The 27764-nt window shown below is 41.7% G+C and overlaps 1 protein-coding gene across 3 annotated transcripts in view; it reads right to left on the bottom strand.

The window, feature by feature from the left end:
* The window catches only part of BANP (BTG3 associated nuclear protein), a 148174-nt gene that overhangs the window by 109670 nt on the left and 10740 nt on the right, over window positions 1–27764 (bottom strand). For all 3 annotated transcript variants that reach the window (XM_083513706.1, XM_083513705.1, XM_083513707.1), the window contains exons 2-6: window positions 24986–25114; window positions 24269–24363; window positions 22063–22262; window positions 4114–4236; window positions 2059–2234 (exon numbers count right to left, since the gene is read on the bottom strand). In XM_083513706.1, coding sequence (XP_083369832.1) covers window positions 2059–2234; window positions 4114–4236; window positions 22063–22262; window positions 24269–24363; window positions 24986–25055 — 664 coding nt within the window. In that variant the 5' untranslated portion in view covers window positions 25056–25114. The remainder of the gene's footprint in view (window positions 1–2058; window positions 2235–4113; window positions 4237–22062; window positions 22263–24268; window positions 24364–24985; window positions 25115–27764) is intronic.

Here is a 27764-nt window from a genome sequence, read left to right on the forward strand (position 1 = left end):
CCCAAAGGCGGTTTCACCAGCATTTATATATACAAGATTCCTATTAAAAGTCCAACATCTGTCTGCATGAAAATCTGTGCCAAAGAATCATGTTGAAAAAGGTCAGACTGCTACAACCTCTTTTTACTCCATTAGAAATTGCTTCCCTTAAATAAACAGCTGAGAGAATTACTCACAATTATTGCCTTTTCCAATATATACTACGGGCAGAAAATTTTAACTGTAGTCTACTGCTTAGAAAATTTGACTACAACGTGACAAACATCCCAATTCTCATAAGGAAGTGGGGGAGGAGATCCTGTTCATATTTGAGCTTTTTCAAAAGACGTAAAACATTCCACCAATTTTCTTAAGTATTATTTATTCCTGAGTTTTAAAATGTTCTCATGGACTGGAATGAAGAATTTGAATTTTGCTTCTGCAGTTACACCTTCATTATGGGGGTGGGGGCACACCACCATTCAGAAACATCTTTAATGACAAATTCTTCACTCCAGTTCATTCACCACCATCCTCCTCTCTGCCACCCACAACACATCTTGCTGCAGTTATTTATCACCACACCTCTTAACTTTAGAATCCCACAAGAGTCACCTTCTGATCATAGTCCTAACAAGATCACCTATGCATCAATCCCTGGCAACCTCTTAATACTTCAAGGGATAAAGCAACTGCATTAAGTGCTAATGACTGGCTGGCTCTCCAGTTACCTGAGATACCTCTGTATCTAGCCCATCTGCCACAACTGTTCTAGGCTGTACCACTCCAGTAAGGGCTCCTCCATACAGAAAATGGGTATGGTAGGAAGAATAGTAAAAGCCTAGCCTTCTTCTCAACATGAGAGTTTTATCCATGAAGGAACAGTTTGTGTACAAAGAAGGAACACTATCATGGAAGGCCCCCTCCCCAACCCAGACACAGATTGACTGCGTCAAATTACACAAGGCTGCTCCTCTCAGTTGCCACACTCTGTAGTGTTTGCCACGTCTGTTGATTGCTGCACCTATTTTTCATTTGGAATTATATATGGACTCAATATACAATGCAAAAAAAAAAAGGATTATTAGAGACATATTCCAAATGGTTGCATTCCAGCAATGTTGATTTTCAGATATTTGAAGACCAGAACAGAGTTTTGGAAACTAAGAAATTGCTGACAAGGCTATCCTATAAACAATACATTTTTGATGGGAATTTCCTGTTTTTAAAAATATTGTTTAGAGTTGCCAAAGTAACTGTTTACTTTCAGAAGAGTTCCACATTAACAGAAGGGCATAATGAGTTACAGGAGGCAGCATGCTGGTACATTATGTTGCTTCTTAGAGAAATGAAGCTGTTTTCATAGGACTGTGTTTCAACTCTAGGCACAACCACAGAATTAAGTCACAGTTCTGAAAGCCTTATATATTTTTTGAAATCAAGTGTTCTTGATCTGTTAGACTACCAGAATCACTTGAAAAAATTATTCTGTTCTGGATCTGTCCCAGGAACACAACGCCTGTTTGGACCAATAAGAGCAAGTAATGAAAAAAAGCTGGATGCTTAAGTCTGACACTGCTTCGTATGCAGTGTTTGTTATAATATCTGACACTTTAAAAACTACAGAACATAGAGTACGAGTGACATCAAACCCTAGTGGAAGAGGGTGAATTTCCCTGGCATTTTAGGAGCTGCCCATCACCTGCTGCTTGAAGAAAACAAAGCAATACATCCCCCAATTGGCAGTTTAAGAAATAACCAGAGAACACGTTAATACACTTTAGTACTATTCAGTTAACCCAGTGCTCCTTGAACAAAACCAGGGCAAATAGTTCTTTAGATGCTAATGCCATTTAAAAAAGAGCAAGTGGGGACCGCAGGTGTGCTAAATACAAGAGTGCTGCAGACTACAAGCAAAAAATGGGGAGGAAAGGCAACTATAAAGTTTTTTTGAAACAGGAAAACTACTTTGTGCATGCCTCTCCTAGAACAGAAAGATTGCACTGTACCAGACTGTTATGGCTTCAACATTCAAATCAACCCTAATTTGGACAAAGAACTTAACTGTTATCTGCTTACCTTCAGAATTCAGTGTAATAAGGGTAACATTGTTCCCAATATTCTGGCTTCCTAATTGGCCACTGTTGGAAACTGAGTCACTGGCTTCAGAACCACTCTCCCCATCCTCATTATGGCTGTCTTCATGCCCCGGCACCTTCACAACAATGGTATTCTGCCTCCGTCCAGGAACAGCACTGAGGAAGTGGGAGAAATTCATACAATTTGAGGAAATCATATTTGCACAGCTTTACTGATTTCAGCATGGTGCTACAGAACACTAAGTTTATCAAGTGAGCTTTCTATGTAACAGGAGGACAGCAACATGTATAGGAACACAAGACTATAGGAAGCTGCCTTATAACAAATCAGATCAGTGGTCCATCTGGCTCAAGATTGCCTACCCTGGCTGCCAAAAACTCTCCAGGAATTCAGACAGGGAATCTCTCCCAGCCCTACCTGGAGATGCCAGGCATTGAATCTGGACCTTTTGCATGAAAAGCAGGTACGCCTCAATGCCTTCCCCATGTGCTGTCTCAGGATGATTTTGGGTATCACATGGCAGGACAGAATTTCAAGTAAAGATAATAGAATCATACAGTTGGAAGGTCCATGAGGGTCATCTAGTCCATCCCTCTGCAATGCAGGAATCTTCTGCTCAACATGGGGCTCAAACACACAACCTTGAGAGTCTCATGCTCTACCGACAGGCTATCTCCCAAGCCCACATTCCCAGCACATTCACACTTCTGTTTCAGTGACGTCTGCAGTGGCTTGGTGATGTACACAGAACAGAAGATGGCAGGATCCCCAAGGGTGTGCTCTACAGGGAACTGGCTTCAGGCACCAGGCCCACTAGCAACTCTGTGTTACAAAGATGCCTGCAAATGTGACAAGGCAGCTAGCAACATCAACCATAACATGAGGGAATCCCTTGCAGACAACTGCAATGCCTGGAGACAGGTCATGTATCCAAAGCAGTGACCAGAGGAGGAATGACCACCAGAAGGAGCGCAAAGAGAAGAAACACTGCGGTGCATCTGTAGCAGCACATCCCGTATCAGTCTCTACAGCCACGGAAGGCACTGCAACCTTCCAACAGTTTGACTTCACCCCAAAAGGCGCACTCCTCCATTGTCTCCTGAGACAGACATACGCCAACAACATACTATATAAAGGAACTCAAAATATAAACTCTGAATATATTTTATTTTGTTAGATTTCTATCCTGCCTTTCAATCTTGAAGACGACCCAAGGCATATGCTCCCACCCAAAACCTTTGCTCTCAGTAGATCCTTGTAGCTATTCCCTTCAGCTTTCATCCTGCAGGCAATCAAGGTGGTCCATTGCCTGGCTGGGTATCCTTGCTCCTTTGCCTGAAGGCTGCAAGTGTTTTTACTGTCCAAGGGCAGAGAGGGAGCAGCTGTGCCAGAGGTGAGCTGCTCTGTTGCCTTTGCTGTGCTCTTTTTACTCACTTCCCTTTAGGCAAACCAGAGTCTTAAGCTCAGTCTAAAAAGCACTTTATCTGGGCCACATTAGTTGGTTGTTAATACTGAGCTTATGGTTAGAAATCTGACAGGTTTGCTGTGGTTGGAATATTACTATATTTTAATATGCTGGTTTTATTGTACAGGGATATCTGCACTGTTGTAAACAGCTCTGGAATCATATTTCATGAAGGACAGTATAGAAATAATTTAAAAATACATCAATAACATAACATACCATACCATGGTATGTCACATGCATATATCAACTCATCCAGAACAGCATTTTCTCTGCAATACTGCAAACATAAATACATTCATGTAATGTCCATGGCCCTGAGCACCACAGACGAATAGCAAGCAAATGAACTCCAATACAGGGAGCTAAAATAATTCCAGGGCACTAAGTTGCAAGGGTATGTCTCACATCCCTTCCACTCCTTTCAACCTCACAACAATTCACCCTGGAGAGCCTCTGCCAGTTCAGTGTAGACAATATTGAGTCAGCTGGACCAAAGGCTTGACTCAGTATAAGGAAATTTCCTATGTACACTGAGGGAAGAGCATTGCTTAGTTGCAATTACTAACGTGCTAAGGATGTTTTCCAGTGAATCCGCTGGTCTGGTCAATGGCTCTTCCTGTCCTACCATCTTGGCTACAATCGAATTCTGACGATCATTGTTGAGGATTACTGTGGTCTGAGGGACAACACTGTAAAGACAATAAATGTAGAGGAAATAAGAATAAACAGAATGAAAGTCAAAAGCTCTTCTGCCATTCATTAAGCCACACTTGGTATTTTAATGAGTTCTTCCACGGATGTGTTGGGTTATTCCCCTTCTTTGGTTTCAAGACTGTTTAATATGTATCAGTTGTTAAGGCTTGTAATCCATCATATTTTGATCTCTGTACCATTCCTAGAACTCATAATTCTTTCAAGGGGCTGTTTCTGTGGAATTATGTAATGTTTTCTGACCTCTAGCAAAATTATTCAATTTTTGTTATCAACTCAAAGTACACACAAGCGGGGGGGGGGGTCCTGCTTGATGTTCTCCTTTCTCCTTTTCAGCTCAACACAGGAACTCCAGTTGTGGGACCCTTTAACTAAAAGAAGTAGGAAAAGTTAAGGGGCAGAGAGAAAAAGATGAATAAAGCATTTGCAGATTTAGCTTAGGTAACGCTAAAGGATGCACTACACACAGTGTCCAGGAACCCGCATGTGCTGTTGTACACATGATACTCTTGCACAAACAGTCTTCTCCATTTCATTCCAACAAAAGGGTCAACTCCAACCATGCATCCATTTGCATGCTCGAAGGAAGCCCTTTGGCTTAAAGGGGTCACAACAAAACACCACACTTATCTGCTCTATTTCATGCTCCCCCAGAACTTTTCAGGTATTCTACAATTTGACTTGTGAGTTTTAAATGACATTCTGAACCTTCTTTGAGACACTTTAATGCCATTCCTTTGGATGTCCAATTCTTTATCACCCACATCCCTCAATTTCAATAAACTCAGAATGCCTGTTTAAAAAGTGTCACTTACCAAGGCTGCAATTTTTAATGAACACTCTGAATAATTAATTGCAGCAATAGAGATAAATGCAATAAAATTAAGCTTCCATTTATGGAGACCTCAGGCTTTTGCTCATTCTGTAGTTTCCTTTGAATAGAAAAATCTTTAAAATGAAAATTGATATAAAATGGGAAAGTCCTTTTTTTAAGAAAAGAACTAATTCATTTTTGTAGACCATTTTAAAGTGTGCCTGATGGCATTTAATTAACTTAAAACAACTTAAAAATGAAAGGAGAAGAAATGCCCTGATATAAGCCATTAGTAATTAATTTAACGAGCACAAAGGGTTATGGGTCCTCTGCACTGCAGAGAACGTGGTCTCACCAAGTACCACTTGTCCCCAGCCCCAGCTGTCTTTAGCTGTGCCCTTTTCCAAAGTGACACTGAATTAGGCCACATTTTTCCTTCTTCTACTCAGTAAAATCTCTGGCAAAAGGAACTTCCAAGCGACTGGAGCTACGTGCAGGATGCATTTACTCACAGCTTCATTTGTACAAACAGAGGTGCCAAGATTCAAGTTGGTGTGGAAGTTCCGTGAACGGGTGAACTTCTAAATGTAGCCATTGATACTGCATGTGCTGGATTCATTAACAGATCTGGAGGAAAATTCTTTCAGCTGAAATGGCTCTTCACGTACACTGCTTGAATGTGCTATTCAAGTGGGAAGTTGCAGGAGGTATTGAGAAGCAGCTCTTGGGATGCAGAGGGGGAGCGTTCATGTGTGTGTGTTGCTTCAGGTATGCACAGGTGCCAAGAAGACACATGCAAGATGAGAGGGTTAGCACAAGAGACCAGTATTATTTCTTGGGTTAAGGAGCTCTTTCATAACATCTGGTGGAAACTATTCCCGAAGGCCCATCAGAAATGGACATTGTGGCTTTGGAGGTTTATCTCCCAACTTACCAGGGTCAGGTGTTCAGAGCAGGATAGTTTGAGATGGTTTCATTCTCTAGTCAGAGGCAAAATCCAGAGCTATGACTATGCATAAAACATTTGGGACAGAACTATCCAAGATGTAGGCAACAAAATCAATTTGGTAGTTCAGACATAAAACTAAACATGTTGCATGCAGTGAGCTTGGGACTTCTGGCAGTTCCTGCAACCAAGCTGGTGCCAAACGTATTGTTCTGCTTTCCTTTGAACCACATCAGAGATACCCAGAGGGCTTTTTGTTATCTGGGCAGTCCAGGACCTCCATCCACACTGCCCAGGCTTGCGCCCTGTGGAGGTCATTTCTGTGCTGCTAAAGGAGCATCCTTGGAGGTGCACTCCACTGTCTCTTGAGACAGGCAGATGCCAACATTGTGTCTGAAAGCAAGCACATCCTAATTGCACAGGGCTTGGTACTATTTTTAAGACGACAGGAATGCTTAAGTCTACATGATATCAGTTGCTTAAGTTGGGTTCTCAAGCTTCTGCCAAGATTCTTTTTCCTGTACATATAATTGTACTATCTGATGGACACAAAGGACTTGACCCAAAGAAGCAATTTGCATTCAAATGCTTTTTTTGGGGGGGGGGGACAGATATTAAAAGGCAAACACAATTAGCTACAAACTACAACCAAAATACTTAACACACATGAGCAAAAAACTAAAAATGTATTGATTAAACAAAATCCTGTAGATAGTTAAGAGTGTTAAAATTAATTATATATCATGCCACATGTGGTAGAAGGAACAACCTAAATCAGAGAAAGCAGGATGTGGTAAAAGCAATTCTACCTTTTAACAAAACAAAGCATAAAACCAGAACAAACAAACAAACAAACAAGCCCTCTCCCCCCCCCCAAAGAATCAGAATAAAGGTTAATTGCAGGTGGTATCAGATCTTTAAAAAAATTTCTCAGTTAGAAGAAGAAGATTCCACTGATCATAGGAAGGTCAGCCAGAAGGCCTGTCATCTGAGCCAATCAGCATCAACTAAAAACATTTCTGTCTGTACAAACCCAATGTAAGAAGGTTCTTCCTAGAAGAGCTGCCAGCATAGCTTCACCAAAATAACTTGGGAGTTGGAAACATTTGGAAGCAAACTACAGAATGGAGGAAGAGAAAGACACACAACATTGCATTCAGACAGAGGACATTGTTCAGTCCTTCAGTATATACTGAAAAATTTGAGACGTCTGTTTATTCTGGATATACTAACTACAAACACTTTTAGAATATGCTGTATTGCTTATGGGTGATATCCAAGTGGTGCAAGTGGAATGGACTTCTGCTCAGGCAACATGACTTTTCTTCCTCTCATCTGCTCTATGCACTTCCTAAATCTGCTCAGGAGAGTTGGAGGACCCTACAGATCCAAGGGGGGTGGGGTGGGCACAGGGTTACAATAGGGAAGAGAAGAAGGGGAAGGGGTTTGCACAATATGGGATATTTTTCTATGTCTCAGTATGAGGAAAAATAAAGCACAGGTTTATTAAAAGCATAAATGCCTCAACCAGTTATTTATGCCATTAATAAAGTTGTGGGACTTGGCTTTTCAGGCTCTCATATTTTGGCCTCTGTTTTGAAAAAGTGTTTGTACTTCACAATTAAGTTCCTGCCAGAGGTAAGTTTTAACATGGAAAGAGCATGTGTGACTCATATCCATCACCATCAGCATTTCGCTTTTCTTGGCCAACAACCTGTCATTTACCCAGGAGGCAGCCAGTAAAAGAAGAGGACTGTTGGCACCCTCCAGACTGCATTACTCTGGAAGAGAAGGAATTGGGTGGGGCAGAAGGAAACCAGAAGGAAACCAGAAGGAACCAACTGACATTTCACCTCCCTCAAGGTAAATGATCAAAGGAGTTGGGTCAGACTGGTGTTATGGGAAAACTCACACAGGAACACTTTGGGCAAGGAGCTGATTCCTCTCACAGCTCAGATCAATGGGCTATTTATAGAAATACTTCGCCGGGTGAAAGAGATGAAGGAGGGGCAGCGAGATTTCCAGGACCTGGCTTGAAATGTATTCTTTGTTCATTCTTTATAAACACAATCCTAGATGCACTCACATCAAATATGCAGTACAGTGGATACACGCCTTTCCTTCAACACAGTTATAAGTACAGTCTGTTTTCCTTTTTTACTGTTGTCTTTATTTCTTGGGTTACAAAAGTACATGCATTGTCTCTATTTTCAAGACACACACACACACACACACACACTTTCAAGGGTGACCAGTGAAACTGTTTCATTACTTAAACCACGCTTACAAATTAATTGGCTTGCTATATTGCTTCTCAGCGTCTGCACCAGTTGTCAGTGCCCATATCTGTATGCAATACTAGATAATAGAATTTGAGCCAACTGTTTTTGCTAGGCTTGTAGAGTACCAACTTTGTTTGCTCCGATACTGACCACAGTTCTAGCCGACATTAGCATCAGAATCAGATGGTAGCACAAGAGCTGGGGATTTATTTTATTATATCTTTATCCCACTGTCCTGACATATATGTAAAGATATGAAAAGATACCACCTGTGGGGAGTAGCAGTGGCAACAGCAGAAGAGAGCTACAGCCTGCATGTCCATCTTTGGGCTTCTCAGAGGAATCTGATTGGCCACTAAGGGAATCAGGATATTAGGCTAGACAGACCTTTCGTCTGATGCAGCAGGGCTCTTATGACCTGCCCACACAGTTTTCAATCAGTACCGTTTCTGAAAGCTTGCATTAATTAACAAGTAAAAACAAACCAAAGGCCCCCATTAGCAAGAAGCTAAGCACCTCAGGGGGACAGGGGTGGCACTGTGGGTTAAACCACAGAGCCTAGGACTTGCTGATCAGAAGGTCGGCGGTTTGAATCCCTGCGATGGGGTAAGCTCCCATTGCTTGGTCCCTGCTCCTGCCAACCTAGCAGTTCGAAAGCATGTCAAAGTGCAAGTAGATAAATAGGTATCGCTCCGGCAGGAAGGTAAACAGCGTTTCCATGTGCTGCTCTGGTTCACCAGAAGCGGCTTAGTCATGCTGGCCACATGACCCAGAAGCTGTACGCCAGCTCCCTCAGCCAATAAAGCAAATGAGCGCTGCAACCCCAGAGTCGGCCACGACTGGACCTAATTGTCAGGGGTCCCTTTACCTTTAACTTTTAAGCACCTCAGGAGAAAAAGATTCTACCCCTGCCCTCTCCCTGAAGAGCTAGCTTTCTACTTATAGGCAGATTTCCCCCACACACCTGCATTCTGAAGAGAGACAATCCTCTATACTACCTCATTCTGTTGAATATAGAGACCAGCCCTAAGAGGCAGGTCCTTTTCATGTTCCAACATGGGGTGCGGGGGGTTGCACATCTATTAAGATTATCTGGCCATGGCCCTCAAGCTGCAACAGGACAGAGAAAAGAGGCAATGCTTCAGATATGCCCAGGCTATGGATGTGGGAAACTGAAGCCAAGGGAGACAATTGCCTTCTAAAGGATCACAAGTATACAAGCCCCACACAAATGAGGGGGTCCTTTAAGTGGCAGCACAAGTCATGGTGGAAGGACAACTGCACTGGAAAAACCTTCACAGTGCTTGATTTCATTAGCATGACTGGTCTCCCTGGTTGCAGCTGACTGAATAGGTGGGGCAAACAGTGTTTGTGTTTGCCAAATGCAGCTCTTAATTTCACACCTTGAAACTTCACTTTGGGTCCCAAGTATCTGGAGCATCACAACAAGGCAGACATTATAATGATAGCCTATGTGATTATTAAAGTCACTTTATGGTCAGAAGCCAAAACATACCAGCCATCCTCCCAATGTGACTCATGAACTTGAAAGATTTATGAAGTTGTGGTCAATTTGCAAAACGAACAGGCAAAAAAGCAGCATTTATTAAAACAGCAAAAACATTCCGAGTATGTTTCTAAAAAAGCACCTTTCAGTTCAGATATGCACAAAAAACTGTGGCTTTCTCTAAGCTACAGAAGACATTTATGCTGGGGTTTATCCCCTCAGCCCTAGCTCTACAAAGAGTCCCTTTGAATGGGCAGACAAGCACATAGGGATGATTTAATGGTTTCAAGTCCAACTTCAGCAACCAATACGGAAAGCCTGTTTAAATAAAGTCTGTTGCGGTTTGTTTTCCTCTGGGGGAGGCCATTTAACACAGAGGCATTGCCCACTGTAACCATTCATGAAAAAAATACTGCATTCAATTGCAAAAGGTTCATTTATGGAGCAATTGTCCGGCTGATGCTTCTATGACTCACAGATCCCAAGACTGGGAAAGAGAAGCTTGCTGCTGTTTTACAATACCTAGACATCGTGTTTTTTTTAAAAAGGAACTTGCTCATACATTCCCTGTTATGAGCTGTTATTTTTAAACATGGCCAAAAAGCTTTGATAATGAAATTTACATCCCTAAATGTAAAGGTCTCTAAATAACCCTTTGGCCCCGGCTTTTAATGCAGGCTATGAAGCTGGTAAAGAAGAGAAATAAACCTGGACAATGTCCATGTTGAGGTAAGTCAGCTTTTTTATTTCTTCATTTTTAACATCTGTTAGTTGATTTATCGTGCTCAGGGCAACCCAAAGCACCTTACCACTTATTTAGCACTCTGTGGGGGTATACGTGTGTGTGTGTGTGTGCGCGCACACACACACACACACACACACACACACGTAACACTCCACATCCATCCTTTCCGGTCATAATTTACATACAGGCTCTCCTCAGTCTTATTCTTAAAGGACACCCCTACTGTCGTGCACCCCAACTTACTACAAGGTGGCTTTTAAAGCTTGAATTTTCAACCTGATCCCCATATGCAAAAATTAGATACATGCCAAGTATTTTGAGCTCATAAGTGCCAAAGGTTCAGCTTTATATATAATACTTTTCTGCCCCCTTCTGTTTACTATTAACTAAACCAAGAAAAATCTCATGCAACTTATTGAATTTGAGAACAATGCTTTCAAACATTTACTAAGATATCCAGAATTATCAGCATAGAGGTCAATTCCAAAATGATGGTTTCTGGTATCTTCACTTGTACTTTGCACTATGGACCTCACTGATATGGATGCAAGTTCCATAAGAATAATATGGCTTGCACATGAAGTTTCTAGATCATACCCCAAAATCAAACATGTGGCGAAGCTGCTAAGTACCCTAAAATGGTGTGTTTTGTTTTAAAGGGCACAGCAAATGGAAGCCAGCATGAGTCAGTGGCTAAAGTGTTAGATCTCTTTAAAACAAAGGAGATGACAACTTAACAGAGATTAGACCTCCTTGCTCATATATATATGAGCCTATGGCAATGCACTGCATACTTTGCAAAGAGAGATACCATCTCCTCTCTAGAAACTGTCTTCAACCCCCTTAACTAGTGAACATCTGCTCCATTCTTTGGGACCTCAAAATAGACAGAAGGGAGCTCAAACACACACACTCCATACACAAATTCCCTCATAAGGCGTATAATGTGGCAATCAGTCCTTCCACAGGAATGTGTATAGGATTTGATGTTGTTTAGTCGTTTAGTCGTGTCCAACTCTTCGTGACCCCCATGGACCAGAGCACGCCAGGCACTTCTGTCTTCCACTGCCTCCCGCAATTTAGTCAAACTCATGCTGGTAGCTTCGAGAACACTATCCAACCATCTCGTCCTCTGTCGTCCCCTTCTCCTTGTGCCTCCATCTTTCCCAACATCAGGGTCTTTTCCAGGGAGTCTTCTCTTCTCATGAGGTGGCCAAAGTATTGGAGTCTCAGCTTCAGGATCTGTCCTTCCAGTGAGCACTCAGGGCTGATTTCCTTAAGAATGGATAGGTTTGATCTTCTTGCAGTCCATGGGACTCTCAAGAGTCTCCTCCAGCACCATAATTCAAAAGCATCAATTCTTCGGCGATCAGCCTTCTTTATGGTCCAGCTCTCACTTCCATACAGCACTACTGGGAAAGTGTATAGGATTACAGTTTGATAATCACACAAATTGAAAACCAATTCTCCTGATTTATGAAAGCTAGATCAATTCTGCTTCCACCTTACTATTTGCTATTCCTCACTGTTCAGGATGGATCACAATCCTTCTAAAGGAACATCAGAACTCAAACATCTCTGGTTTTGTTGCTTTCATATTTCTTCTTTTCTGGTTATAGTTATCACCTTGTTAATTTACGTTCTTCTTTGAAATCTTTTATAAAGTTTTCTGGCTTGCAGAGATGTTAAGATTTTACAAGATCTTTTTACAGTAATCGTTTGCAACATGAAGCTTGTTATTGTTCTTTGCCTTAAGATACGTGATTGAAAATTCAGATACAATCCCTTTAGTCCGCCCCCCCAAGCCATGTATTAAAAAAACCTGGCAAGTTGCATTTGATCTTATTATTTATCTATCAGTTGCTTGAAGCACTCAACTTGTTACATGAAGCTTTCAACAATCCTAAAATAAATGGCTTATTAGAAAACAATAGCAGCTGGCTTTGAAAACATGGAGTAAATGCAGTTCAGATCTCGGTCAGTTCAAGAAGGTTTGACAAATGTAATTCTGCAATGTGTTCGCATGAATGATTGGACTCCACTATCAGTCCCATAAGCAGCATTGGCTTTAATTCTTAATTCTATAAACTGACCTTGTGAAACTCAACACCAGTGCTCATATTGGAAAGGGCTATGTTTTTCCAGGACTTGTAATATGTCAGCACCAAACTATTGAATCCTTGGCTCCTTCACCTTTAAGTGCAAGAATGGAAGAATGTGAGATTTCAGACAGAACAAGTGCTGAACCAATTTAAGGGGGCAACTCTCCTCTTGTCTGAGGCTTACAGTCTTCTCTCAGGGTACACTCACACACTCCCTTGAGCTCACGAATCTGGAGCACAGTCTTTGGCAGGTCACTCTCAGACTCAATTCTCCATAGATAAAATGGGAAGAATAATGACTTCCCAAGCCATTGTGCTTGTAGGAGCACAGGAAGCTGCCTTTTACAGAGTCAAACCATAACCAATTTAGCTCAGAAATGACTTCAGTGACAACTGGAAGCAACCTTCCCAACTCTACGTGCAGATGCCAATAACTCAACCTTTGACCTTTTGCATGCTTAATAATGGAGCAAGGATGCTTGCCATAAATAAGTTTAACTGTAAAGCACTTTGCAATGTCTATGTGTTATATAAATTAAGTTGTTACTCACGCAGTCAGCAATTGACCATCAGCTAGTCCTAATAGTAATGGTTAGAATTATGAGAAATTGCAGCAGACAGACATCCAAAGAATTTTCAAGTACATTGATTCAGCAAGGATGGGAACAAGCTCCTATCCTGAATGTTGAAGAGAACCTGTATCTGCATGCTTGGTGCTCTAGAGTGAGGTAGAATGGTAAAAGGGTAAAAGGAAGAGAATTCATACGTAAACCAAATTTTTGAGTGCTGAATACATTATCCAATGACTTTCCACATCTGCTACTCTTAAGTGCTGGAAAAGGAGGATTAGCGCACACCCCAGAGACTAAGCCATCAAAGTTTTGTGATTAAAACTACAACCCATTTTTCTATTTTAAACCACATGGCCAAGCCTGTGGGATAGTTTATTGCAATCAATGAACATCTTTACGATTCAAATATAAAGAAAAGGGGGGGAAGGACACGCACCAAGCTTTGCTGCTGACAGCCAGAAGATAGCCTAGCTAATGTATTGGTGTTGATGCAAATGTATATATGTATAACTTAATTACTTTCCCCTTAGGATTCTAAACTTTCATTTATTTTATTTATTGGGTCTATATATTCTTGTTCATATTTGCACATTACTTTCCTAAGGGCAATATACACAGCAACTTCCCTCGCCCTGCATTATTGAATTATACCAGTACACCAGCCAATGAACCGTTCCAGCTGGCATACCAGAGATATGGCACAAGATGTATCCCATCAATCAAAACCTAACACATCCAAATCTGCTGAATCCTGAGAGAGAGCAAGACACATTGCATATCACAAAGCTACACCTACAAAATGCACACATACCAAGGTTACATAAAGTGGCAGTCACCAGATTCCTTTTATGAAACACACATGATAAATGCTTGGTTACATTTGGCAACTGAAAGGGCAACTATTCCTTTGCTGCTGTGCTGAAAACAAATCCAAGACACACAACAAGTCAAGTCAACATTTCCTAAGTGTTTTGTAGTTTAGACCCATTTTTAAAACAGATAAAGAATCTACACTACAGAGCAAAAGCTTCTAGAAATAAAAGCTTGCTGGGCAAGCAGAACTACTGGTGCCACCTGGATGGATCATGGCCAACACATTGGACTTGGTATATCAGAGCTTTGATTCTGTGTGCCACTGCACATTTTCTAGCACATTAACAGAATCATGATGGTTACAATATGATGAAATCTGATGTCATACTGCAGTAAAAAGAAAACATGGCTGTCAATTATCATGTTGGAAGCTGTGGTCAGCATATTTCCTTGAAGGATAAGATAATTCTGGAGCCAGACGTTTAGGAAATTAAAGAGACTGCGGCCCAAGGCCAGATAATGCATGTCGGGAACAGGCAGGATGAAAAGATGAACAGAGCTGAAGAAAGCTAAGTGAGGCTGAGAATACTCCAAATATATTAAAATATTTAAAACATGCACTTCATCCAATGATGCAGGCATATGCCCACAAAAGCTCAGCTCACAACCAACAAATTAAGTCTTTCAGGTGCCGTAAAACTCTTTGTTTTTGCCGCAGATGAACATAGTAGTCATATTTCTTATTGATACACACCTCTCTCTTCCTCTCTTTCCCAGAGAAAAAAAGTACACAGTTCTTGGCTGATTTAAAGCTCCATGGTAAAACACAAATCTGAAAACAGCTCCCTCTCTAGTATATTAATTTAGCAACAAAAATAAATAGAGCACATAAAAACATCCACATAGTATTAGAGGGCCACAGGCCTGGCTTGGAAGATAAGACTAAAAGCTACATATTTATTTCCCACCTATTTATTTAATCATTATTACAACTCTCCTTAGTTATGGGCCATTAAGTGACTGTTTTTTAAAAGAATGTGCATGAGAGTGGAGATAGTCTCTCTGTGTGTAACACCTTCTCACTTTCTGATCAATAAGACATGGATCCCTTTCAATTCCACTCATTTTCTACACAAAACCTTGAAACTCATGGGCCCCTTGTCACTATACAGGAAAGGATGGGCATTTCTCAGGCAGGGGCTTCTACAGTCTAGAATTACTCAATCAAAATTTTGAAAAGGAAGGAAATTCTACTGCAAAGTGCAGCATCAGAAGACTCGGACATTCTATATCACAATCCAAAAGGAATGAAAAGCTGGGATGTGTAAATTAAATTGTTCTTCTAAATCCAGCACACTGCAACACCAAGTTGGCACAGAAAGATGGAGTGGACAGTGGAATAAAAATCAATGCCCTTCGGCACTTTAAATATCAACGTAATTATTGTATCATTATCCTTTCTTTCTTGGGCTCTTGGGCTCTTGCTTTGTCTCAGGTTCTTTGCTGGTTTTGCTACAACAAACATACCCAGATATACAGGAATCACCCTTATGCCCAACAGATAATCATCTGAGGAAGAACTGATGAGATTGAGCTCAGACCTTGTGCTCATCCATTCTTCTTGCAAAAGGTAGAGGACTACAAAGAGAGAGAAGAGTACTTCAGGCAAATGACCACCCACAAAGAAAATGTCAACAAGAGAGGTTCAGTTTCTAGGACCACAGTCTATACGTTCCTACTTGTCAGGAGATGGGCAGCATCTCATGAAGATGATTGGCAGAGCATGATGAAATTGATCAAGAGGACTTTAAACTAAATCCTATAGGGAAAGAGAAAACAGCCTGAAGGTAAGTTCACTAAAGACAAGGACTATGACGCTACAGCAAAAACCAGGAGGTACTGTAGGTGCCAAACTCAACACTAAGATACCGTAGTAGGGGAAACTCAGAGCAGAATATTCAGTGCTTTCTGTGTCTATACACTAACAGGTATGGAAAACAAGATGAGCAGCAACTACTACTTCAGGACAGTAAGTATTTTTTGATAGGAATAACAGACTTGATGGGGATGACTCATGTTGGCCAATAAATAAAAGAAATATAGATGCAAAAGAAAAGGAGAGGACATAACATTATATGTCAAATGTGTATGCCTTCTCAGAAATTCAAGAGAGTGAACAAGGTATCCCATTTGGGTAAAATAAATGGAAATAGAAATAAAACAACATTGTAGCCGCATTCCGCAATAGTTTGCAAAGCCAAGGTAAGGATGTCAATGACGCTTTCTTGTCTCAAATTACACATGTTTCAGATAGTCAGTAGCAATCTGGGACTTCAACTACTCTGATATCTGTTGGGCAACAAACACCGCTAAGCACAGAATCTCCAACAAATTCCTGCCATGCTTTGCTGACAACTTTTTCTTTCAGTAAGGGGCAGAAAGGAATGAGGAGATCAGCTATCCTTGACTAAATCTCAACCAATGAGATAACGTAGTAGGAACTTTTTGGAAAGTGACCGTGTAATGCTGAAATTCATGATGCTATGGAAAACTAAAAAGGGAGTGCTGTTGTGTTCATGTTCTGCTTGTAAACTTCAGTGGATCGACTCCAAGTACAACTAAGACTGGATCCAACCCTATGATTCTAAGGGCAATTTACATAATACATTTTCATCCATGTGAGCAGTCCCATCCTGCCTAGGGGATGTTCATGCAAATTTAAACAATGCTATGACCTGAGAATCACAAATTTCTAGATTGCAACATCTAAAAAAGGGCTCTGCCACCAGAGATTGAGACTGCTGACTGGGAAACTAATATGCCAAAAGGAATACACTTAAACAGTATCACTTTTAAAAAAAAAAAAAAAGGAATAAAAAAGAGCAGCCTAAAGCAGTAAAACTGGCTCAGGTCTTGATTATGAAAAATGCATGTCACATCACTGTAAGCAGTTAACTGACATATAACTCCAACAAAGTTTGCAGGCACTGGAAATAAAATACCATAACATGTATAAGTGTTTATTTTTCAGGGGGGAAAGAGCAAGCTTGTTTTTTGGGGCACTCAATCTAGACAGTGTTATTGGGCTTAAAACCATCTGTCCTACACCTTTTTGCTCACTAGAACGCCCAAAGTTTGTGTTACAGATTGGGGGAGAGGAACGTTAACCACCATAATCATGGCAAGCAGCAGAGAAGGTAGGGATCCCTCTCACTCAGGTAAAGAAGCTGAGCACCTAAATGAAAAAAAATGCCTACTGAAATTGGCACGTATCCACTACAGTCGACACTCAAGGCAGAGGATGGGAACAAAAAGAGAAAAGGCAAACGCAACAGTGTCAGGTTTCTACTAGAAATAACTATTGTGAAGCAAGAACTGATCTCAGGCCAGGCTCAGGCTAGATGCAAGTCGCAACAAGACTCAGGCTAGGTGCTGGGCATTTGGCTACACTACAGGAGAGCAGAGCTCTGGTGCTGCTTCAGCAACCATCAAACTGAGACCGAGAATTGAACTGCAGGTTCTAAACTAATGCTAAACATTATCAGTCCTAGGTTCTGATCCGAAGATGCCCAAGTGAATTCACCCTCACCATCAAAGTGACTGAAAAGAACAATGGCTCCCACATCAACTCCCATATGCACACCAACTCATGGGACTGCAGTTATCATTTTCACGAGTCTTTCCATCACCTCTATGGTGAACAGAGGAAGTAAATGTCTTCATTACTTTTCTTTTACCCTGGGGACAGCACAACTTTTTTTTTAACCTGCAGTCAAAGTCACCAGGTTGGAAGGGGCTGGAGAAGGTTCTATGCCAGTGTTTCCCAACCTTTTTTGGGCAAAGGCACACTTGTTTCATGAAAAAAATCTCGAGGCACACCACCATTACAGCCCCGTGACGTCAGCGCGCAGCGTCACGCCGGGAGGGACGCATGAAAGTGTAAGTTTCAATTTTTCCCCTCCCCCTTGCCTTCCTTCTGTGCCAACCGCCAAAAAGCCAAGACTTTAGGGCAGCAGGTCGACACGGAAGAAGCTCCTACCTAAGGACAGGTGCGACGGCCGTGTCCTCTTCTGCCACACTTGGCAGCCCTGCCTCATGGTCGTGACTCCCACCCTGATTTCTCCCCGCAGGTCGAGCGGCACAGGCAGCCCAATGTGTCCAGCCCAGACACAAGCCCCGCTTCCCCACTCTAGATCCTGAATGCGACCAAGTGCTCTGGACTCCCGAGCAGGGTGGGAAAGAGGACTCGCATCTGGTAGCCTCCGGGCTCCTCGCCTGCTCGAGGGATGGCATTGCAGGCAAGCTGCCGGCCGTCGCCATCGCCGCCCCCTCATGCGAGTGGACCTGCCCGGAGTGGTGGGCCGGGGGAGGCTCGCTCTCTGTGGGGATGTGGCCCGCACGCGCGGCCCCGCTTCCTCCTGCCCAGGGCTGAGCTCCTTACCCGCGATCTCGGTCTCGCGCACGCGGATCCCACTTATTCCGAAGCTCGCACCACTAGCCGGGGCTCTCACACCGTGCCAGGGCGAGGCGGCGCGGCCCACTGACGTCATCGCGGCTCACCGCCGCCCTCGACTTCCCTGTTCCCTCCCCTCCCTCGGGTCGCCGTGGTTACCGAGGACTGCAAGCTGCTCGGGCGAGCGTGGGGCATTAAGTGGGAGAAGGAAAATTAAAATTAAAACTCGCCTGAAGGCCACCTCTCCGGATATGAAGCTATCTTTCAAATTTTTTAATTTTTCCCGCGGCACACCAGGCAACATCTCGCGGCACACTAGTCTGCCGCGGAACAGTGGTTGGGAAACACTGTTCTATGCTACACCTCTCACTCATATTTCATTAATATAGATAACAAAAGAAATGTGGTTGCTACCTAGAAAGAGAAATGCTTCTTAGAAGGGGAAATCCCGAACCAGTTTTCCTTTAAGCCTAAAGGAAAAAGTAATTTAGTAAAGCATACAAATCTAATTAAAGACTCTTAAAGATAAGGCAAGTGATAACAACTCTCTCCTGCTCTTTCCCTACCTACAGCACCGCTTCTGTCTTGAAGAGCATAAATTTCTACTTTCTTTTATGGAAGCTGATATTTATGATGAGCCCATAAAACAGCAAGGCTCATTTTGCTGGCATTTAATGGCAATGGAAAGCAGAGCAAGACCATATATCATCACTATATAACATATATCTCAACTAACAAAACTGTGTTCTTTCCACCTGGGAAGAAAACATTTTCAATAAAAGTACTTCCCCAGGTGAGAGATTAATTGTGAAGCTCCATCAGAATGCCTATCAAAGGCCCCCAAGTCTTCAGAAGGCAAAGCACAGCCTTGGGGCACATGCTAAATCTGTCAGAGAGTCTAATTAGTAAAAGCTGGTGAAGAGTGACATTCGCTGGACATGCATTATTGGGTTCCTAACCAAGTTATTCGCCTCAAGAAATCTCCTTCATAGTGCATTTTCAGCAAAAAGGCCAACGCAAGAGGAAAGATTATACAAGACAGGGTATACACACAAGTAGTAATACAACACATTAAAAACTGCTTCTTGCTAGTAAATTATGGATAGGAAATGGCTCAGTTTGCCTGTAACACTAACCCAAACTATGGCTTAGCACAAATGTGCAAGCATGCATATCCCTGGAGAGGAGATTGCAGCCACTTTGTTCCTCCTCCAGATGTACTGGTGCTGATGTACTGAGCAATAGTTTAGTATAGCGTGTCATCCAAAACCAGGCTCGTGGTTAATCTTCTCCAGGCAAACCACAAGCTGTAAACTAAGAACAACCCTTGGTTATAGTTTGCAGTTTGACTGAAATGAGTCAAACCACAAGCCTATGTTTGGACTACATACTACAGAAACCATGGATTAGGTCGCAGCAATGCAGCAGCAGGGCATGGAAGCCTGTGATCTTTTCAGAACCTGCACGTTTGCACTAAGCCATGGTTTGGCTTAGCATTATGTAAGAACTGGATCAATCCAACCTAATTTCTGTTTTTCATGCAAGATAAGAAGGCACACCAAAGTTCACAGTTCTAGCTCCAATAGGGACACAAGCAGACTTTCTTAGGTTTGGGTGAAACCATCCTGACAAACATCCAGAATATTTGGAAAGATCCTTTTCTATAGGAGGGTAAGCAGATAGAGACAAACTGAAGTTTATGGCACAGCAGCAGCTTGACCACAATGCAGCACACGCTAGTCTTGCTGCCAATGCAACAATAATCCTTCCACAGAGGGATACATGGTTACTAGTATTATGTTTATATAATACTTGGGGTATGGAATCATAGACTGAGATGGCTGAGATGATCAGCACTGTCAAAAGTCCAGTATCATTTTAACATGTGCATTAAAAAGTAGCAAAGCTATGAATTGTACATTCATGAAATAAATAGATTCCACTGAGTATATCTGCTAGTATCTGTAAGGAATGAAATGTTATAATAAAAAAAATGAGAGGAGCGTGAGTTGGAAAGAAACCAAAGAAGAAGCCATCCAGTAAAGGATTAGGGCTAAACATGGATGCCAAATCAGATAGGAAAGGATTTGTATGTCAACAAAAGATGTTCTGTGCTACTGATGTGCAAGCCTGTCATTATGAAGCCAGAAGAGAACAGCTTCTTTCTGTGAGTATCCAGGGCACCTGCAATACTGAGATCACTTTCTAGCATCACATACCAGAAAAATATTCAGAAACTTGAAGTTCGCCAATGAATTTTAAAGATATATATACAGATATAGATATATTATACAGATAGAAAATACACCCAGGTGTAGAAAGAAGTAACTGCTCAAACGCAGCTATTTAAGACAGTAAAAGCAAAGGAGAGTATAAACAAATGAAGTACTAAAGTCAAAGCAAAAAAGTGGTTATTGTTCAGAATTGGTTGGGAAGAACCTCCCTAAGAATCAAAAGTATTATATTACAGAAAACCCTCCAAATAAAGGGATAACAGAAATTCATTGGCTGCTTTAAAACAGGTGTGGGGAACATTTGGCTCTCCAGGTGCAAGCATGCTCTCTTCAACCCATATTATGTCTTCATTTTATATGTCTGATGCATTTTGGCTTCCTGCCCTCTGACTGGACCATACTATCTATGAGACTAAAGGTAAAGGGGCTGTGAACCACACTAAAATACATACCAAATCAGTACCAATACATCCCAAATTCAGCACCAAAGAAAGCTTAATTCTGTGACAAAAATAATTATGCAAATCTAATTGTGCTATTTATACAAAGTTAGTGTGGAGTAGCCAGAATCTATACAGAGCCCCAAAGTCATGCCTTCTATCCACTGCCTGCTCAGGCTTCCAAGAGACTGCTAGTCATTACACTATGGATGGGGAACATCTGGTCCTCCAAGTCCCTCCTGCCCTGGTGAGGGATGATGCAAGCTGTTGTCCAACATCTGAAAGGCCATGGCTGTTGACAGACGCATTAGCGAGCCCTAAGAGCTAGAGGTTTGCTTTAAAAAGCAAATGCTCAAATTGTGAAACCATATTTTTCATCAGGCCTTTGATGCATATGTCTGGACCACAGCATGTAGTTAATTAACTGTTCTTCACTGATTGTAATCTTTTATTATTGGTATTTATTTTTGTATATCACCCTAGTCTTTGTATTTATGTTATATAAATAAATTCTCAGAATGCTGAATTCTTCATTGAAAGGATAAAAATGAAATCCCAGCCAATTGCCCCAGGATAAACCAGGAGCGATCTGCCACCAAGCTAAAACAGAAGCCAAGCCACTCCATCTGTAATGTACCCTACACCCAGGCAAAAGCTAAGGCAAAATGTGGTAGCATTTCCAAGTCATTCACAAAGTAAGGGGGCGTGTTCAGTCTCTGTCTCACAGAAAGCAACACTGTGAACCTGACAGTGCAATAGCCCCTGAGAGGAATTCATTTGTCATTCTAAACTGCATACCAAGCTCCTGACAGTTATCCAAAAAGCTGCCCAGCTTGTTCATGCCAAGCAGATGCTCTGGAGACAGCACAGGCTGTCCTCACACATTAATGTCTTACCATCTCACTTTGTTGCATGTCTGTGTAGCACCAAGCGGGGAACCTGCCACCATGGGGACTTGGATAGGGCTATGCTGCTTGTTCATGACAAGGTCCAGTTTCTCTTCCAGTGATTTGCAAGTAGCTTCTAGGGCTAGCAGCTTTGCTTCAATACTATCCAATCGCAGGCATATTGTCTGATTAATGGAATACAGGAACGACTAGGGAAGAGAAGCAGCCAAATAAAACAGTGGTATATATATCTTCAAAGAACACACACACACATCAATATTCAACTAAATGCCCCGTTTACTAAAGGAGCACTATCAGGCCACCCGGTCTATGAGTATGGTCATTCGCAAAGTTGATGGAATATCACAGCATTATTGAGGCTTACCTGCAAGTCTCAGTTTAGATGGCTCTGAATTTGAGGTCAAACTCCAGAACCTTGTTTTCAATGCCATTACTTTACCCTTAATATGGGTGTCTCTGAGGATATGCAGTCATCAAATCAGATGCAATGGTTTCCACAAAATGGTCATAATACCTATGTCTGCCTTGGACCCTCGTACCTACAGGACCGCCTCTCCTGGTATGCCCCGCAGAGGACCTTAAGGTCCATAAATAGCAACACTCTAGAGGTCCTGGGCCCTAAGGAAGTCATATTAGCTTCAACCAGGGCCAGGGCCTTTTCAACACTGGCTCCAGCCTGGTGGAACACTCTGTCTCCTGAAACCAGGGCCCTGTGGGATCTGATTTCTTTCCGCAGGGCCTGTAAGACAGAGTTGGTTCTGCCTGGCCTTTGGCTTGGAATCAGCCTGATCCCCTCCCCCTCTTTCCTTTTCCTTCTGTGATGAAACCCCTATTTGGGCACTTCCCTGGCTTTTTTCTGGCCCACGTAGGACCAATCTGGATAGTTGGCCTTGGTGAAGATTTCACGTTTTCTCCCCCAGTTTTGATCTGGGCATCCACTGAAATGAGGCTGCATTTTAAGTTGTACTTTAATCCTGTTTTTAAGTTGTATTTGAATCAATTGTTATTATACCTGATGTTAGCTGACCTGAGCCCGGTCTTGGCTGGGGAGGGCCGGGTATAAATAAAAATTATTATTACTATTGTTATTAATGAAATATTTTCATTTTAACATAAAACATTCAACTAAGCAGATCACTTAGGTCTTTGTAAAACACATGTCCACTACTTCTAGAAACACAAGGGGTGGGGACATGTGGAAAGGCCATTTCCACTGTAGTAGGCTGTGGAAATATTTTTTCTTAATGATACCCCAATCTCAGGTAAGATCTATATTGCTCTAGCAGGCCCTAGGGCTTGATATCTGTTCTGTTATCCTACGCCTCCCACCAAAGTAATTTTTAATCTGATGTTCCAATAGGTTTTAAACTAAGCAGCACTTTGGTTGTTTTTGGAAACAAAGGAGGGATATAAATATTTTATAATCAATTCCCAAAGTTTTGGGTTCTGAAGCAAGTTTGGTAAATATACATACACACACCCTTTGTGCAATTACTGTGATTAATTTCCTAAAGAAATAACAAAAGAGCAGCATTAAGAAGAACCTTCCCCACACTACGAAATATTTTTGTTTTGATTTTCACTTTGTTGCAATTTACTTAAAGAAATTTCTATTGTGCCCCCTGGTGGACTTTAATTAAAAGTTACACAGAAGCAGCAAATTTAGCCCGTTAGGTTAGTTATTCAAGATAGAAAAAACAGCTTGGAAAAAATACAATGCTTAAATTAACTAGTTAACAAAATATGAAGCCATTTCCCTACAGAAGGAGCTAAAGCATACAATAAAATCTAGCCCCTGGAGGGCTTTTGATGCGACCACCTCTACTATCTGCCCAATAGCCCCATAAAGAAGCACCTAGTACTAGGAGTATGGAGTCAATCTGCTGTGGCAAGATTCTTGGGTTAGCTTCTGAAGCATCTGTCTCTGTCTTTCTTAAGGAGAACAAGAAACCTGCAGCTGCAGACAATTTAGAAGTCTTTAGCCCACAATACAGAGATGGGGAACCTGTGGACCTCCAGATGTTGCTTAGCTACAACTCCCATCACCTTTGGTTATGATGGCTGGCTGATGGGAAATGGAATGCTACAACATCTGGAGGGCCACAAAGTCCCCATCCCTGCAGTAACAGAACCTACCCTTGTCCATCCAATACTTGACAACATGTAGTAAATAACAACAAATGTCCACAGGCACCTTAATTGAGGGATCCTGGCAATTAATTTCAATCCGTTGACGCTTTATAGGGGGGTCTACATCTTCCTCTGTCACATCATGATTTTCCAACACAACTGCAAAGCAAAAACAGAGAAGCTATTTCCAGAATTTCCAGAAAGGACACTGCACAACCAGTACAAATTAAATACAGCCTTTGAATGCAAAGTTGCCACTTGAGTACATGCAAGGAAATACCTTTCTCCAATCCTATTTTAACAGCTGAAGCTACCTCCTATCCGAGGGTGTTTCAATGGTTAATTCAGACTGAGATAAGCTCTAGATCCATGCTCCCAAACAGGCCAAGCCACAGTCTACATCAGGCTTGCCAACCATCTTCAATCATGTTGAATCCTAACATGGATTCTGTTGCTGGTGGCTGCCAGCACCTCAGTCTCAGTTGCCATGCTTCAGTATCATAAGAAATGTTTAGGGCATAGTACAATATGAGACACAGGAAGTAGGGACTGGAAAAAGAGCACATAAACTCTGGGTGTGTGGTAGCCTGTCCCTACTAAAGCACTATTTTATTTAGTCCCAAAGAAACATGAGATTCTATAGCTCAGTTCTTCATCATTTTTCATTTGTACAAGACATATAATAAAACATACATGCAACCAACAGCAAAATATAGGGTGCCTTAGCATTTATTCCTCTCTGTATTACATCTCCCACTGTGTGTCCCCTCCAACAGCATACCTGGATGATCCGGATTCAAGTCCTCAACAGCAATTTGAACCACCTCAGCTAAATCCTGTTCTGTCATCATTCAGAAACAGGCAGCAGCGCTGGTCCTGAAGAGATGTATCAGTTCATGCAAATCTGATCCTGTAAAACATTGTTAAGAAGAAATTGTAATAAACACAGTGGATGCAAGAGTCACCATATGTCACAAGGGGGTAAGAGTATGTTCAAATCATATTTATGAGCTTTTTCAAAAAGATTTTTATTCATTTCTCTTTTTTTTAGAAAACATCCCGTTGAGCCTCATAAAGAACCAGGTTTCCATCGGTCATTTAGTACAGCACTGTCTCCAACAGCAACAATAGGCAGATAATTCATGCTGCATATACATAATTATATTACTATAGCAATCTGAAATCTCTCTCTACACACACAGAGAGAGAGAAACTCAATATTCACAATTACTAAATGCTAAGGTTAGAATTTCCCACTTCACTCATAACAAGGAAGAAAAGGGAAGGAAAAGCTACCCTTTTCTTACCCTTGGATGACTCATTGTGAGGACAGTCTCAAAAGCTCTTCATCTTGAAATTAGTTACCACAACATACTTGCACAATTAGCCTTCTAATGTAAACCATAAGAGGTGCGTAAATAGTGGTAGACATATTTTTCCCACCATTTTCATGCTTATATATTAAGATTCTAGGACAGTTAAAGAAATGATAGCTGACGTCTTCCTTTTTTTAGCTTAACAGTGAAATTCTATACTTGTCAACTCAGACGTTAAGTCCCACTAAGTTCAATGGTGCTTGCTTCCTAGTAAGTCAGCAAAGTTCTAGAAAATTAAATGTGTATATGGAGGCAAGCAATAGTTCTAAAGCAGGAACTTTGTTTTTAGATGATGCAGACACTGTAACATGCATACTCTTAACACCGACATAATTCTATGATTCTATTATTCTCTTCTAAGCAAGACGGCATTTATTTATTAATATTCTACCCCACCTTATCCCCAAGGGAGACTAACAAATCAATAATATTCAAAGCAGACAAAAGATTGAAAATTAAAGTAAGAGGTGAACTCAAATGTCACACAAGCAGACTTCCACTTCTACAATAGGATTCTCCCTTCCTCTCCTCACCACCCCCGCCCCCTGCAGCCCTCCACCCCACCCCCCCGGACTGTCTTGGAGAATACACCAACTCTTTGAGCAGATTGGGGCAGCATGGTGGATTGCAGGAAAGAGGAGAGGATGGGACAAGTCTTTACTGCAATCAAGTGATAGAGTGGCTTGCACTCTGCCACTTCCTTCCCTAAGTCCTCTTTCCTTGTCCTGGACTGATCCAGTACATCTGTACACACAGATATATGAGGAATTATGCCAAAAAGTGAGACATTCTCATAAACCAGTCTTCTCCAAACTGGTGCTCTCCAGATTTTTTGGGACTACGACTGCCATCAGCCCTAGCATCATGCAGCAGCATCCAAAACATCTGAAGGGCACCTGGTTGAGGAAGGCTGTCATAGGCTCTCTTTGTCAGCACAAAATGAGATCTGGAAGCTGCTTTGGTTTGAATTAAATCAGTTTTCTCTCTCCAGTCTCCAGAGTTTCCACAATTCAGCTCCTGCAATATTCAGTTCCAATCCCAGCATTCAGCTCTGGTTCTAGAGCCAAACATTTTTCAGCACTGTCCCTCTGGAGTTCCCTGCCAGGGATTGTTAGAGGTCTTATTAAAGGAAATCTCCAGCCTCCAAAAGCTGAATTAAAATTGCTGGAGCAATTCACATCTGCATTTCCCACACTTGGGGGAGGGGGAGGGGGAGAAATGGAGAGAGAGAGAGAGAGAGAGAGAGAGAGAGAGAGAGAGAGAACAGGCAGACTGAGGGGGTTTTTCAATACCTGAAGCAAAAAAAATATTGGGGAAATAAACTTCATTTGCCAGTGGAAATGGCAATTTATCATTAACCACTAGCACTGAATCAAAGCCAACTGCACACAACGACTTTTCCCTTCTTCTGCTCAAATATAAGAATGCAATTAAAACAGGCAGGTGGAGAACACCACAGCATCGCCCAGGTTTCTGGACCAGCCAAGGCAGCAGCTGCTCATTACAAAAAATATATGCATTCTAGATTCTTCCAAATGAGGACACTACACGGTATTGGAGGCATTTACTCAAAACACTTCTGCTGCCAAGAGATTCATTTGAAATTCGGATCACCGTGAAAACTATTGTGATTGCATTCGCTGTGGCAGCATGCCCAAGTAACCTAGCAAGAGATTTAGGGCATGTGGTTGCCATTTCTATCATTTTGGCAAATTAAGTTTGCCATTTCTCAGAAGTCCTGGAAAATAGCCAGTCGTAACATAATAAAACAGCTGTGCTAGGATTACTGTTTCATATTGTCACTAACTGCAAGCTATTGGAAGCCCTGCCCTGAACTTGAAGGGAAAGAATATTTCAATCCATGCATTAAGAAAAGGGAAAGAACAAGTCAAAATCCCCCACCCGCTTTTCATCTTCCTTTACTCGTAAGAAAATCAAAATTCACACAGATTAACACAATACATGTCCCGCAATTTAAAGTAATATTGACATATGTATGCATGTGTATTTTACAATCACCATACTGCAGGTTCTGGTGACCAACCAGAGAGTCCAAAATCATATAAAGTTGTAGTCAGTGTTCCACATGCAGAGCAGTTCACCAAGAGGTCACACCCATTTTTACAGTGTCCTTTTATCCTTGGGTTTTTTAGCTTGAAGTTTAAAATACAATTTGAAAATGTA

Source organism: Podarcis liolepis (assembly GCF_965112155.1).
Source record: "Podarcis liolepis genome assembly, chromosome: 7".
In the NCBI taxonomy this organism is placed as follows: Eukaryota; Metazoa; Chordata; class Lepidosauria; order Squamata; family Lacertidae; genus Podarcis; species Podarcis liolepis.